The following is a 14853-nucleotide window of genomic DNA, read 5'->3' as shown; positions in this document are numbered from 1 at the left end:
TTGAGCCAGCCCCATCTCTACCTGCACCTGACGCCTGCTTCAAGCTGTGCCACATGAATAGCGTCCTCATCTTTAAGCACTCATTCTGGAAAATAATTGACTCAAATCATTGTCTGTTTCACTTCATTTTTCACTATTACCAACTTCAAAGGCTAATTCCAAATGCTTCCTCCAGGAAAATATTAAGTACAATATTTTTCTTTTTTTATTGGCCATTTCTGAATTTGAAGTGAGTTCATTCTGTGTTGTGACATAATCCTTAACATCGCTCCGTCGCTTAATACATTTAACATTAACATCTGTAAACTAATTAGATAATTGTAGCTGCGTTTTCTAATTAATACAAGATGTACTAGCGGATCAACTCTTGTCGCCGATGTTACCTGTGCTTCGCGGTTCTGCTGGGCCCAAAACCACAGGCATGACCCGCAGCATCTCAATACGAAAACACAAAAGACCAGTGCAACAAATACCACACTGGCTGATCTGATGAGCAAAAATGTTGCTTTAACGTAAGAGCAGCAATAGAGCAAATCCGCTCGAGAGGTGGGTAGAGTGGCCAAATATTATACTCAAATAAGAGTACTGTTACTTGACAATAATGTGACTCAAGTAAAAGTAAAAAGTAGTCCTCCCAAAAATTATTTATGAGTAAAAAGTACACAGTGAAATAATTACTCAAGTACTGAGTAAATAGGAACTTCAGATTTTTTTTAAGCACAGCATGAACAAAAAAACAAAAAAATAAAATGTGAATGTGCAAATTCTGATGTTACAGTGTGTGTGTGCGTGTGTCAAAACATCTGCAATTTACTTCACGGTGTTTTCTAAATTTATCAGTGAGCTGAAATATCCACGTTTGGCCAGACAGTGCCAGACAAATACTACAATACATGAAAGCTCTTGTGTTTGTTAGTCTAAATGTAAACGAGTAGCGCGACGTTGCCTTCATGATAACGATGACCTTCCCAACATGGCCGCCACGTAGGCACGACAATCAGCCGGGCTGGTTTATCTAGTGTTAATGCCTATGCCCGGCAAGCCCAATAGAAGACGTGTGTGAGGTCATGTGACTTTCTTGTGTCGTTTCATTGGTGAACTAGACTTAAACGTCACAAGCACTTAAAATTGATTGGCACAAACAGCGCCCGATGCAGAAGTCGAAGTCATAGTGTCGCGCACGAAATAGTTGATAAATAAGCAATAATTGTTAGATAAAAGTAGCGAGCGACATTTAGATCATTGTAACGGAGTAAAAGTACCATTACTTTTTAACAGCAAAAGCGGTGGAATTTTTTTTTTCTGGTCTCGTCAACTCCTGTGACAGGCGGAACCTCAGGCCAATGCGCGCCCATATTAGTCCGCCGCGGAGTAATCTTCACAATTACATCTGTGTGTGGTTGGTGGATGTCTGGAAGGGATCTAGCTGCCAGTGTTCAAGAAGTACGCAACAGCCTAATGACGTCGGTGTTGGCGACGGCGACATTGGATCTATACGATTCACGTAAATGGCCTATTTTGAGTTCAAAACAGGGAATTTCTCCGCAAAGCGACTAATTTGCAGGTATGATTAAGGGCAAAGTCCTTTTTTTGTTTTAATTACTCATTTGAAGTTTTTCCTCATGTTTTTGAGATTGTAGGGTTAAAGCTGCAGCTGGTTCGTGTGGACTGAATGTGTGGCAAAAATGGGAAAATAAAATCCCCGTATTTTGAAGGTAATAGCGTGTCAGCAGCATATACACGAACACATAGCGGCTGAAATAAGCATTTAAAGTCACAATTTTTTCATTAAATATTTTTCCAAAGGTGGTATTGACATGAAATCTCACCCAGATGTTGGGAACAAACCAAGTCATCCATACATACAAAGAAAGTAGAACAAATAAACTCAGAAATTAAGTTGTGTGTAATATTGTGAAATGACAGGAAAAAATTAGTGAACACGCCAACTGGTACTTATTTAATACTTTGTACAAAAGCCTTTGTTTGCAATGAAAACTTCAAGACGCCTCCTGTATGGAGAAACTAGTCGCATGCATTGCTCTGGTATGATTTCGGCCCATTCCTCCACACAAGCAGTCTTCAAATCTTGAAGGTTCCGTGGGCTTCTTTTATGGACCTTGAGTTTCAGTTCATTCCATAATTTTCGATTGGATTCAAGTCAGGTGATTGGCCGGGCCATTCGAGCAGCTTTATTTTTTTTTCTTTGAACCCAATTGAGAGTTTCCTTGGCAGTATGATTTGGATCATTATCCTGCTGCAATGTCCACCCTCGTTTTATTTTCATCATCCTTGTAGTTGGCAGCAGATTTTTGTCAAGAATGTTTCGGTACATTTGTCCCTTCATCCTTCCCTCAATAATGTGAAATTTACCAGTACCATTTGCTGAAAAGCAGCCCCGCACTATCATGTTCCCACCTCCGAACTTCACTGTTGGTATGGTGTTTTTAGGGTGATGTGCAGTGCCATTTCTCCTCCAAACGTGGTGTGCATTATAGCATCCAAACAGTGCAATTTTCCTCTCATCCGACCAGACTATATTCTCCCAGTATTTAACTGGCTTGTCCAAAGGTTGTTCAGCAATGGGGTCTTGCGTGGTGAGCGTGCATACAGGCCATGGAAGCAGAGTGCATTACTCACTTTTCCTTGTGACAACAGTGCCTGCTAATTCCAGGTCTTTTCGAAGCTCTCCACAGGTGTTCCTTGGCTCTTGGACAACTCTTCTGATCATTATTTGCGAGGAGCACCTGATCGAAGCAAATTTATGCTGGTATGATTGGCTTTCCACTTACGTATTATGGCCCCAACCGTGCTCACTGGAACGTTCAGAAGCTTAGCTATGTGCCTGTAACCAATGTCATCATTATGTTTTGCAACAATTAGTTTGTGATGGTCTTGAGACAGCTCTCTGCTCTTACCCATCATGAGATGTGTCTTGACTCACACCTTGGCAATGACCTTTTTGTAGGCAATCAATTAGGACAACCAGCTGATATTCATTTCCACTGACAAGGGGCTGGATTGCTGTTTGATTATTGATAGATTTTAGGTGTTGTCTTGGATTTCCATGTCTTCAATACTTGTGTCATTTCACATTTTTACACACAACTTAATTTCTGAGTTTATTTGTTCTTCTTTCTTTGTATGTATGGATTACTTGGGTTGTTGCCAGCATCTGGTGAAATCTTCAGGTCAATAGCACCTTTGGAAGTATATTTAGTGAGAAAAATGGTGACGTGTTCGATACCGTAATTTCTCGTTTATAATGAGCAAAAAAGTGTTCAAAAAAAGAATAATTCTTTGAAAAAACTAACAAAATACAGATAATACTTCGTTTTGCATATGGGTAGAAGCAAAATCATGCATTGTAAAAATGCATTCTAAATACGTAGAAGGGTTTTCCAGAATTTTGAGGTCAACTTTGGGGGTGCGCATTACACACGAGAAATTACGGTACTTATTTCAGCCGCTGTATAAAGAACTAGTTCATTTTTGGAACAGTGAACTTAGTTCAGAAGTTTGAATTATGAACTATGAACTGAAGTAGTTCATTTTTGGAACGGTGAACTTATATTTGAAATAGTTTGTGTAGAAAATGGACTTTCCCAACACTGGCTATAGCCGTTGCTCCAAACAGTCCTGTTCGTCGGCATGCAAATCTGTGACATAAAATGGAGCGCAGATACTTCCGTGGAGGATCACGGTAAATGGCCTATATACAGTACAAAAAATAGTTGATAAAATGTTGTTGGCAACAAATACAGTGGTTAGATGACTTTCCACTTGAACATCACATACGCAACTATAGCTGCACTTACAGCACAAGAACAGATTATGTGTCCCTGTTCTGCTGACTCTTGCAATTACAGCATAGCTTTACTTCAGGTGTGAAAGAAGGCCCTGTCTACATGCATTTATGTAGGTCACAAGCACATAATGCCTCATCAGTTTCACTGTCCTACTTCACTGTTGGCACACTGGAATGAGAGCAGGTAATGAGGGGGGATTGAGCTGTTACAGAGGTTATCCACTGTGAATACCTTGTTCTTTCTTTAAAAGACAACACTTGCAAAAAAAAACGGTAGCGGGGAGTATAACTCAGTCAGTGGAGTAAGCAGCTTCTGTAGAAACAGCTGTATCATAGCAAAAGTAGCCTCATACACAATTCTATAAAAGACCTTCAAAATAATGTAAAACCAGAAGTAATTGAAGTTCAGTTAGGAAAATAACAGACTAAGATAACACTCATATAGGCAAGGCAGATAAGATACAACTGAACCGCTGAAGTAGAACCCAAATACTTTCTGGACGATGGTCAACCGCCGATATGACTTAGAGTTTTTACATTTGTAAATAATAGAATTGGAAATAATCCATTCCAACTGCTACTATCAGAAAGGCCATATTTACTTATTTATTTATTGGGAAGCAGCATTTCAGCATTCTAAACTCTCATAATGGTAAAAATTTGCTAACCCATTTTAATACACTATTAACAATCAGTACACATGCGTGTGGTACTTCCTTGCATGCACTTATGTTTTCAGTCATTTCTTCTGATCCATCTTTTTGGAAAATGTCCTCTATGTGGGTCTGTATGTATGTGGACTTTTTCAAAATTGTATTATCACTAGCTTGTTCTCATCTAGATTCACTCTCTTTAGGAACAGTAAAGGCATACTGTGAATTTGATTTGTGTTACAAATGCCCCTCATGCATCTAATCGAAAAATATATTCATTGTCAAAGTGTAAAACTAAGTTAACCACTGCAAGTCATAAAAACACAATGCAGAACTCTATCTTAATTGTGATAAACTACGATGCGTATGAGCTTACTCTGATTTCAGGCTGCTTACTACTTGTGAAATAAGTCTCGGCAAAAAGCCACAAAAGCCCAAGAAAAAGTCAAACAAGTGCAATGTTAACCCTTCCATGCTGAATTAAACTCTCATAAGGTACTCCAAGCTGAGGAGGTCACTCCCAATTCTGTGCACATAATTTTTATAGTCACTAATACAGTGCCTTTGCTGAGGAGTGACACTTCAATGACACTTTTCTGACCACCCTTATGCACGCAGTTTCCCCCTGGGGCCATAGCAGCCTGCCTAGCAATATATGTCACACAGAGATGTAGGGACACATAGGAACAACAACTGTCTTCTAATCATCTATCCGAATCCCTGACCCAGCAGTCAGACATTTCTGTATGCACAGAGACTAGATGGGCATTAGTATACAAAGACAACTGAAGGACTGTTTATGACTTTGCCCTTGGGGGGATTCATAAAGCAAGATGTTGCATTTGGCAGCTGTAATTAGATGCATTGGAAAGGGTATGAACCCTGGAGAGTGTATGGCAGTGCACAAGTCAACGGCGAGGAGCTTTACTTGTTATATTCTAGTTTTCCAAGGAGAAGGCTTTAATAGCTGGAGGGGTGACGACTGCAGTAGTGGGGCACAAAAAAAAAAAAAAAAAAACTACAAAAAAGTCAGTCATTGGGCACTACAAAACTAGCCATGAGTGCATTATTAAGAAAACAGTTATTGCTCCACTTTTGTGATCAAAAGAGAATCAGAACTACAACCAGGAATACATAATTTATAACAATGTCATTCAAAGACACATTGCAAAGTAACATTCATCAAACCATTTGGTCTCATTACTATTCCAAGTCTAATTAAAAGAAAACTGAACAGAGCCTGGGGATGAGTATCGCTATACACAAACTAGTATATTTGTTCTTTGCTGCAAGGAATTCAAGCCCGCATGTTAGTTCACACTCATGTGATGTATCGTATTTATGCCACATTCAACTGCAAAAATGAAATAAATTAATCCAGATTCACAACAAGATTTAAGGCCACTGGTATATTTGCCATTTGAAAGTAAAACCTGCTCAACAGCACTGATAAACCACCATTTGTTGATTTGTATGATGCTGGTGCCACACCCATCGTCATAAGCGGGCCAAAGTGGGCCGTCCCCCCCACTTGAGACACGGAACTCTAAAAACAAACATATTTTTACTTGCATTTTATGTTATCATAGTAGCTATGTTTGTGTTACTAAATACTAATGTTGAGTTCTTTATCACTAAGACATTCAAAATATAAAGAAACAATAGTGTGATTATGTTTGATTGATGGGAACCTAATCTGCAACAGCCTATCACGGTCTGGCCAGGAAAAAAAAAAAAAGGCGGGCCGCTGCAGAATGTGTAGGCCTATGTACTGTGTGTGTGAGGTATGTATGTCACAAGTGTCCTGCCCAATTTTTTAAAGTAAATAGTACAGTACATAGTACAGTAGTTTGTACGTCCAAATATGTACTCATTCCAAGCCATATCCCAACTCTTGTCTCAGCCTGCCCTAACTTTAGGAGCTTCCACAGTAATGTGTGAAAACTCTTTCCTCTGAACATTGCCGTTGCATGCTGCCCAGCCGCAAGGCCCAGCAGATTCAGCTTGCTTTTGAGAAGGACCTCACTCACACATTTCAGTCTGAGTGGAAGGATGTGTTGATGAGGAGGTTCAGCGCAGAGAGACGCCCCGTCCCGTAATATTGACACACAACTCAATGTAGGTTTGAAGTATGTGTGTGCGTGTGTGTTTGCAATGCATGTCCCTCTGTTGAGCCCTTAAAATGCAACTGCCGTGGTGCTTTTCAGTTTACGAGATGCTACTGGTGTTACATCTCATCAGATTAACACAAGTGTTTTGTGGCTATTGATAGCTTCAGGACTGGTGTTCTATTTGCTATATCTATCGTGTTCATATTTGCTGTTGGTTTAACATGATGTTTACTAAACTACATCAGTGCTTCGTGAATAGAGTAGGCTATAGGATTATCAAAAATATGTACTGTCTTTAGTAATAATAATTGTGACCCCCCATTGATTTTTTTGTGCCCCCTCCCCTTAAGACTGCTCCTGCCTCACACTTTAACTACATTGAAGCAAACATATGATGCAGAATTAAATGATGGTTAGTTAGTAGTAGTAGTAGTATTCAAATTAACACAATCTTGAGGCGACCTAGAACACCGTGGAGGAGCACTATGATAGTAAAGACCTCTAAATCAAAGTGTAGGAAAGCAGAACGTAAGTGGAGAAAAACTAAACTCCAAATTGGCCATGACCTCTACAGACAAAGTATTTGTAATTTTAACCAAGAGTTAGTCAGGGCCAGACAGCAACACTTTTCTGAAATCATCAGTAAGAACATCAACAATACTCGCACTCTGTTTGCTGTGGTTGACAAGCTCACCCCCCCCCCCCCCCCCCCCCCCCGAATCAGATAGCTCCAGAACTCCTAACAGCTGATAAATGCAATGATTTGCTTGTTATTTTAGTGAAAAAATACAATCCATCAGGTTAAATATCAGCACAAATCAGCAAAATGATAAAATGATACTACATCTGAAGCCACCCAGGAAAAACTCTATTACCATGTCAGAATGTGATACAGTTGACAAAGAAACTGTAGAGAAAACGATTCAGCAGCTGAAACCATCAATGAGCTGTCTTGACTCAATACCATCTGACTTTTTCAAAGCTATTGCGAAGTCTGTGCAAGCTGATTTGCAGAAAATAATCAATTGCTAACTTCAGTCAGGTGACTTTCCTAAAGCTCTTAAAGTAGCTGCCATTAGCCTCTTCTAAAAAATAGAACGCTGGACGCTTCCATGTTAGCAAGCTATTGACCCATCTCAAATCTCCCTTTCATAGCCAAGATTGTTGAGAAAGTAATTTTTAAAATTCTTTAACTTAAATTCACTCAGGTTTTCGAACTCATCACAATACAGAATCTGCTCTTATCAAAGTGCTAAATGATATAAGGTTGAATACTGACTTGGGAAAGGTGTCAATTCTGGTCTTGTTGGATCTCAGTGCAGCTTTTGAAACTGTAGATCATAATATACTGCTGAACAGGTTTGAAACGTGGGTAGGACTAAATGGAAGAGTCCTTAAATGGTTAAGGTCCTACATGGAGGAAAGGAGTTCTTTTGTAACCATTGTTCAATCTCATCGAATGGCAATGACCTATGGGATCAGTTCTTGGACCCCTCCTGTTCATCCTGTATATGCTACCCTTGGGTCAAATTCTTCAGAACTTTAATTTTGACTATCATAACTATGCAGATGACCCACAGTTATATCTAGCAGTGTCTCCAGATGACTACAGTTCAATTGAGGTGTTGTGTCACTGTCTAAAACAGATAAATAACTGTATGAGCCAACATTTTCTTCAATTAAACCACGAGAAAACTGAGATAATTGTTTTTGGCAGTAAAGAAAAGAGGATTGCTGTTAGTAAATACCTGGAGTCACTCTCTTTAAAAACCAAAGACCAAGTCCGAAACCTTGGTGTTCTGATAGATTCCGACCTGTCTTTCAACAGTTATATCAAATCCATTACTAAAACTGCCTTTTACCATCTGAAGAACATATCCAGAGTGAAGGCTTGCATGTGTCAAGCAGACCACGAGAAGCTCATCCATGCTTTTATCTCAAGTAGACTTGACTATTGTAAAGGTCTTCTGAGTGGGCTCCCCAAAAAGAGCATTAAACAGCTACAGCTCATCAGAATGCTGCTGCTCGGGTTCTGACCAGAACAAAGAGGTCAGAGCATATTACTCCAATTCTAAAGTCTTTACACTGGCTTCCAGTCAGCTTTAGAATAGATTTTAAAATTTTGCTACTGGGCTCTGAAATTAACAGACTCAGGTCAAACAGTGGAGTACAGAGTCCAAAGCAAACATGGTGAAGCAGCATTTAGCTATTATGCTGCACACAAATGGAATAAGTTGCCAACAGAAGTGACGTCCCCCTACCGGAGACAAATTATATAAATATATAAATATATATATATATATATATATATATATATATATATATATATATATATATATATATATATATATACACACACATACATATATATCTGTATATATATGAGACCATGGTCCTCAGTCGGAAAAGGGTGGCGTGCCCTCTCCAGGTTGGGGATGAGATCCCCCCCCCAAGTGGAGGAGTTCAAGTCTCTTGGGGCCTTGTTCACGAGTGAGGGAAGAATGGGACAGGAGATCGACAGGCGGATCAGTGCAGCATCTGTATTTGTAAGTCAGTATGTTTTGAAATATTCTACATGCCTTGTTTGCTGTTTTGTTTCCGTCTCCCTGCTTCCCTGCATTTGGGTCCACTACCTCTCGCCTCCAATACCAAAAAAAACCCCTGCAAACTCTGACAGTTGAAGCTGGACGGAAATGCTGTGGAATTAATTGTGGAATGATGTGGAATAATGTCGAAATATATGGAATGATAGGAAATTAATAAGATGTTGAAGGATTGTTCGATTCTGAAAAAGTGGGGTGATTAACGTGCTTCCAGCATTCAACAATGATAAAGAAATGGGCCTGAAATGGGTACCTGACAGAGAGCTACTGTAAGCTTTAAAGAAAGTATTGACTTAATAATACATGTCCCAATCACAGGCAGTGTTGAAATCATTTAATAGCAATTGACACAGTGGTGGTCAAGGTCAAAAGCAGCTGGTTATTACCACAGCTATATTATTTATAAGAGCCATTTCCGCATGAAGTGCCCCCTCCAGACTTCCTACACAGTCAGAGGAAAAGGAATGGGCCCAGAGACCCATCATGCAGGGAGGTTGCCTGTCACGCAGGTAACAAGTCAAAGAGAACGCCAAGAAAATAATACTTGCACACTGTAGAAAAATTAAAAAAAGAAAACATGCAGAAATTTGTCAGTCAGAATGATTGATTTGAGTTTATATAGTACGGTTTGTTTGAGCAGTAAGAACATAATACAGAAGAAACAAGCGGTGTATCAGTAACCAATGTATAAGCTAATTAAAAGGAGCATACTGTATCTATCTTGATTTTTCATTGGCCCACAGCATATTTTAAAAGTCAAATTTACATGGGGCGGCACGGTGGGCGACTGGTTAGAGCATCAGCCCCGCCTGTGTGGAGTTTGCATGTTCTACCCGTGCCTGCGTGGGTTTTCTCCGGGCACTCCGGTTTCCTCCCACATCCCAAAAACATGCATGAATTGGAAACTCTAAATTGCCCGTAGGCATGACTGTGAGTGCGAATGGTTGTTTGTTTCTATGTGCCCTGCGATTGGCTGGCAACCAGTTCAGGGTGTACCCCGCCACCTGCCCGATGACAGCTGGGATAGGCTCCAGCACGCCCGTGACCCTAGTGAGGAGAAGCGGCTCAGAAAATGGATGGATGGATGGAAATTTACATGGAAAGCAAGATTGTGCTTGTCTGCATCATGCTTTTGAAGTTCAACATTTTCAGTGAAGCTGCTCTGACAAAGCAGAAGCAATGATTAAATTTAGTGACAGTAATTGAAAAACTTGATTCATAATGGCCTGATGAATAAATTAATATATGATGTTAAGTAATTGTCAGTAAGAAATTATAAGGAATTATTACACCTGATTTTCTACACCACTTGTCCTCATTAGGGTGGCGGGTGAGCTGGGTCCTATGCCAGCTGACTTTGGGTGAGAGGCCCAAAGAGAGGCCAAGCTAGCATGTGTCGAGAAGAATACAGCTATACAGAGTCTTCATACCACATCCAGTATACTGTATTTGTTGTTTCAGTCAGTCCATACACACACACACGCACGCACACACACATCCCGTTCCCACGCAAGATAAAAAAGAGGCGCAAAATCCTGCACCCAAGGATAGAGAACAAGCAGCAAACAGCAAAATGTTAGTTAGTAGTGTACAAACTTGAAGTTAGAATGCCACATTTTAATTGTATTTGAGTATTTACGTTAAGAAGAAATGGTACTTTTAATCCGTTAAATTGAGCTAGATTTCGATAGCTCCTTTTATTTGTATTCATCTATTATTGCTTCCACAATCTATTGTTTTTGTTTGTCAGTGAGACTTCCGCCTTGGGTGCTGTTTCACCAATGCAATGTAACCATAAAAAAGATCAGTCATGCAGTCATATTTCCACACACAGTCTTTGCGGGCTCGCCAAAGTGACTCAATTATGTGAAGAATGGCAGAAAAAATGGAGGATACAGTAGTGCATGACTCGCAGCCACAAGAGGCAGACATCCTTGGCTTCACATTCAGTCCATGTTTACATTCATTAATCCTTTTTCTATACACTGGACCTCCGCATACTCGGGAGTATGGCACCCGCGGATTAACTCGCGGAGGGGCAAACCTGAAAATGCTTATTGGCAGTATATTTCCGCTTATTCAAGAAGTTTTGGGGTTTAAATAAATTACAGCAAAAATAAAGGAATTGGTCTCACTGTTCCAATACTTTGGAAGGGAGTATATGTATTGTTTCTCAAATTAATTTTCTGAGCCGCTTCTCCTCACTAGGGTCGCGGGCGTGCTGGAGCCTATCCCAGCTAACATCGGGCAGGGGCGGGGTACACCCTGAACTGGTTGCCAGCCAATCGCAGGGCACATATAAACAAAGAACCATTTGCACTCACATTCACACCTACGGGCAATTTAGAGTTGTCAATTAACCTACCATGCATGTTTTTGGGATGTGGGAGGAAACCGGAGTGCCCGGAGAAAACCCACATAGGCACGGGGAGAACATGCAGACTCCACACAGGCGGGGCCGGGGATTGCACCCCGGTCCTCAGAACTGTGAGGCAGACGCTCTAACCAGTCGTCCACCGTGGCGCGGATTAATTTGTGATTTTTTTCAATTCAAATAATCTCATCTGGAAATGTACCTCTTACTAGTTACATTTGAGTGCATTTCTTCTTATGTCTGCCACACTTGGCAATCTACAGTGTACTCCGATCACCTCCCTGTGGAAGCGAATGTGGCCAGTCTGGTTCCCATCATCAACGCAACACAAACATCCTGAATGAAGGTAACCTATTTCCTCTGACAATGAAAAACACTTCGCAGCTAATCCTGTCTCTTTGCTTGTTGGTTAGTTATTAGTGTCGCATAAACAACATTACCAGTGGCCGAGAAATGAAATTATCTTTGAGAAAAAAGTAAGGACTGTTTCTTGTTTCTATCACTTTTTAAAACGACACACAACCAAATCTGTCTTGTCCTTTGTCTCTCTGTCTTTGTTAAGTCCTCTCTTTGGGGCCAGAGGGCTGCATTGCTAAAGCCAAGATAAGGTGTTTGGACAGGGAGGAGTTGGTGGAGATAACAATCATGCCACCTAAGTGGCTCTGCAGAATCTGCTATCTGACCCCTTATCGGACCACACAGGCCTCCCTCCTTCAGTCTCACTCCTATTCAACTTGGGGCACCTTTTCTGTTTTGTCTTTTTACTCCTTCTCTCCTTCCCTTCGTTGGCCCCCTTCTCACTCTCCATGGCTCTGTCCTCCATCATCCAATCAACTGAATGTTTGTTTTGATCGCTATTGACTTATCGAAGGGGTAAAATAGCCAAATGGGAATGGGAGTAATCAAATTGAGAGGGAATATAAATGTCTATGTGGTGTGTTTAGTTGGTGGGGTGTTGTTTACACATGTAGTTATGTCTGTTTGTGTGTGGATCAGCAAGAAGTGTGGAATTTCTATGATAAGGGGATGGATTTAGTATGGCTTGTTTGGCAGAGTGAAAGCTATTTGTAATGAACAACAATGATCCTGACCTTCAGGGATACAGGCATCCTTCAAGGAATGTACAGTATTTATTAGATTGTTCATGAATGTGAGTGTGTCTTTTTCTGCATGATGTGTACACTATTTTGTAACAGACACAATACACTGAGAAAAAGCTCAACAATTTTGGGTGCCATGCTCAACACGCATAATAGTGCATATTTGCATGGCAGTAGAGTTGCTCAACATACCTCTATGTCGGTTAGTTGTTTTGTCAAACATTAGCATGGCATCTTCTACCTAAGGGAAAGTGGGAAAACATATTAGAATCACCATTTTAAGTACAATACAGAGTATATACATGAGATGAATGTACAATATACAGGTATGGGATCTGAGCCCCACCACTTATTAGCCATGTATCCCTGATCCCTGATGCAGTTCCACCTCCACCTTAAATTCGCCTGTCACACCTACAGCACACCTCACTGCTGTTCTGCTGCCCTCGTACATGTCCTGTATTATTCTAACATACTTCTCTGCCATTCCAGACTTCCGCATGCAGTACCACAGTTCCTCTCTGGGTACTCTGTCATAGGCTTTCTCTAGATCTACAAAGACACAAGGTGGCTCCTTCTGACCTTCTCTGTACTTTTCCATCAACATCCTCAAGGCAAATAATGCATCTGTGGTACTCTACTCTTTCCCATAACTTCATTGTGTGGCTCATCAACTTTATTCCTCTATAGTTCCCACAGCTCTGCACATCACCCTTGTTCTTAAAAATGGGCACCAGTACACTTTTCCTCCATTCCTCAGGCATCTTCTCACGCGCTAGAATTCTATTGAACAAGCTGGTCAAAAACTCCACTGCCACCTCTCCTAGACGGTTCCATACCGCCACAGGAATGTCATCAGGACCAACTGCCTTTCCATTTTTCATTCTCTTTAATGCCTTTCTAACTTCCCCCTTACTAATCATTGCCACTTCCTGGTCCACCACACTTGCCTCTTCTACTCTCCCTTCTCTCTCATTTTCCTCATTCATCAACTCCTCGAAGTATTCTTTCCATCTATCTAGCACACTACTGGCACCAGTCAACATATTTCCATCTCTATCCTTAATCACCCTAACCTGCTGCACATCGTTCCCTTCTCTATCCCTCTGTCTGGCCAGCCTGTATAGATCATTTTCTCCTTCTTTAGTGTCCAACCTGCCATACCTGTCATCATATGCCTCTTGTTTGGCCTTTGCCACTTCTACCTTTGCCCTGTGTCGCATCTCAATGTATTTCCTGTGTCCCACTTCTTCTTATCTAACCTTTTCCCTTGTATGATTTCCTGTACTGTGAGGTTCCAGTCTCCTTCTCTCCTTTCCTCCCAGAAGATACACCAAGTACTCTCCTGCCTGCCTCTCTGATCACCTTGGCTGCAGTGGTCCAGTCTTCTGGAAGCTCCTCCCGTCCACCGAGAACCTGTCTCACCGCTTCCCGAAAAGCTGCACAACACTTGTCCTGTCTCAGCTTCCACCACATGGTTCTCTACTCTGCCTTTGTCTTCCTAATCTTCCTCCCAGGCACCAGAGTCATCTGACACACCACCATCCTATGTTGTCTAGCCACACTCTCCACTACCACTACCTTGCAGTCGGTAACCTCCTTCAGATGACATCGTCTGCACAAGATGCAATCCACCTGCGTGCTTCTACCTCTGCTCTTGTAGGTCACCCTATGTTCGTGCCTCTTCTGGAAAAAAGTGTTCACTACAGCCATTTGCATCCTTGTTGCAAAGTCTATTCAGAGAAATGTTATACAGAATTACAGTAAAAATATTTTAAAAATAAAAATGAATGGATTGTTAATTTTCCCCAGTAAAAGGAAATGGCCTACCTAAAGAAATGGTTGTTTCACTACTCCTGGTGCATCATATCCCTTCCTAATTTTTCCATCACCTTTGACCCGTTATTAACTATAGCTATTCCATCTTTGTGATGCCCAAAACCAAACCTCTCAGCCTCTGGCATCATTTCATCACTTTCACCAGCAACCACTGCTGTCTTTTCCAGGCTTGTCAATCCTACGCTGCCATGCGCTCCTCTCTCTGGACTCAGCCAGATAAGAAGGTAATTCATCATGGTGCTGAAGGGTACACACGTACACAAGCTCCCACATTTACAAACATGCACACACAGCGGCTGCTCTTATCATTGCTTCCCAAGAACTGGAGTGAGCTCACGGCAGGTCTCTGTCTGAAAGTGACCACA

General features: G+C 41.1%; 1 protein-coding gene across 12 annotated transcripts in view; it reads right to left on the bottom strand.

Annotated features, from left to right (window-relative positions):
- Window positions 1-14853, bottom strand: part of LOC133482458 (RNA-binding protein Musashi homolog 2-like) — a 103740-nt gene that overhangs the window by 44271 nt on the left and 44616 nt on the right. For all 12 annotated transcript variants that reach the window (XR_009789796.1, XR_009789797.1, XM_061782607.1 and 9 more), the window contains one exon: window positions 12842-12890. Coding sequence is in view for 10 of the 12 variants with exons in the window: in XM_061782607.1 (XP_061638591.1) it covers window positions 12842-12890 (49 nt within the window). In the remaining 2 variants the exon portion in view is untranslated. The remainder of the gene's footprint in view (window positions 1-12841; window positions 12891-14853) is intronic.

Source organism: Phyllopteryx taeniolatus, chromosome 8, assembly GCF_024500385.1.
Source record: "Phyllopteryx taeniolatus isolate TA_2022b chromosome 8, UOR_Ptae_1.2, whole genome shotgun sequence".
Taxonomy (NCBI): domain Eukaryota; kingdom Metazoa; phylum Chordata; class Actinopteri; order Syngnathiformes; family Syngnathidae; genus Phyllopteryx; species Phyllopteryx taeniolatus.
Note: the sequence above shows the minus strand (reverse complement) of the source record. Positions and strands in the feature narration are given on the sequence as shown.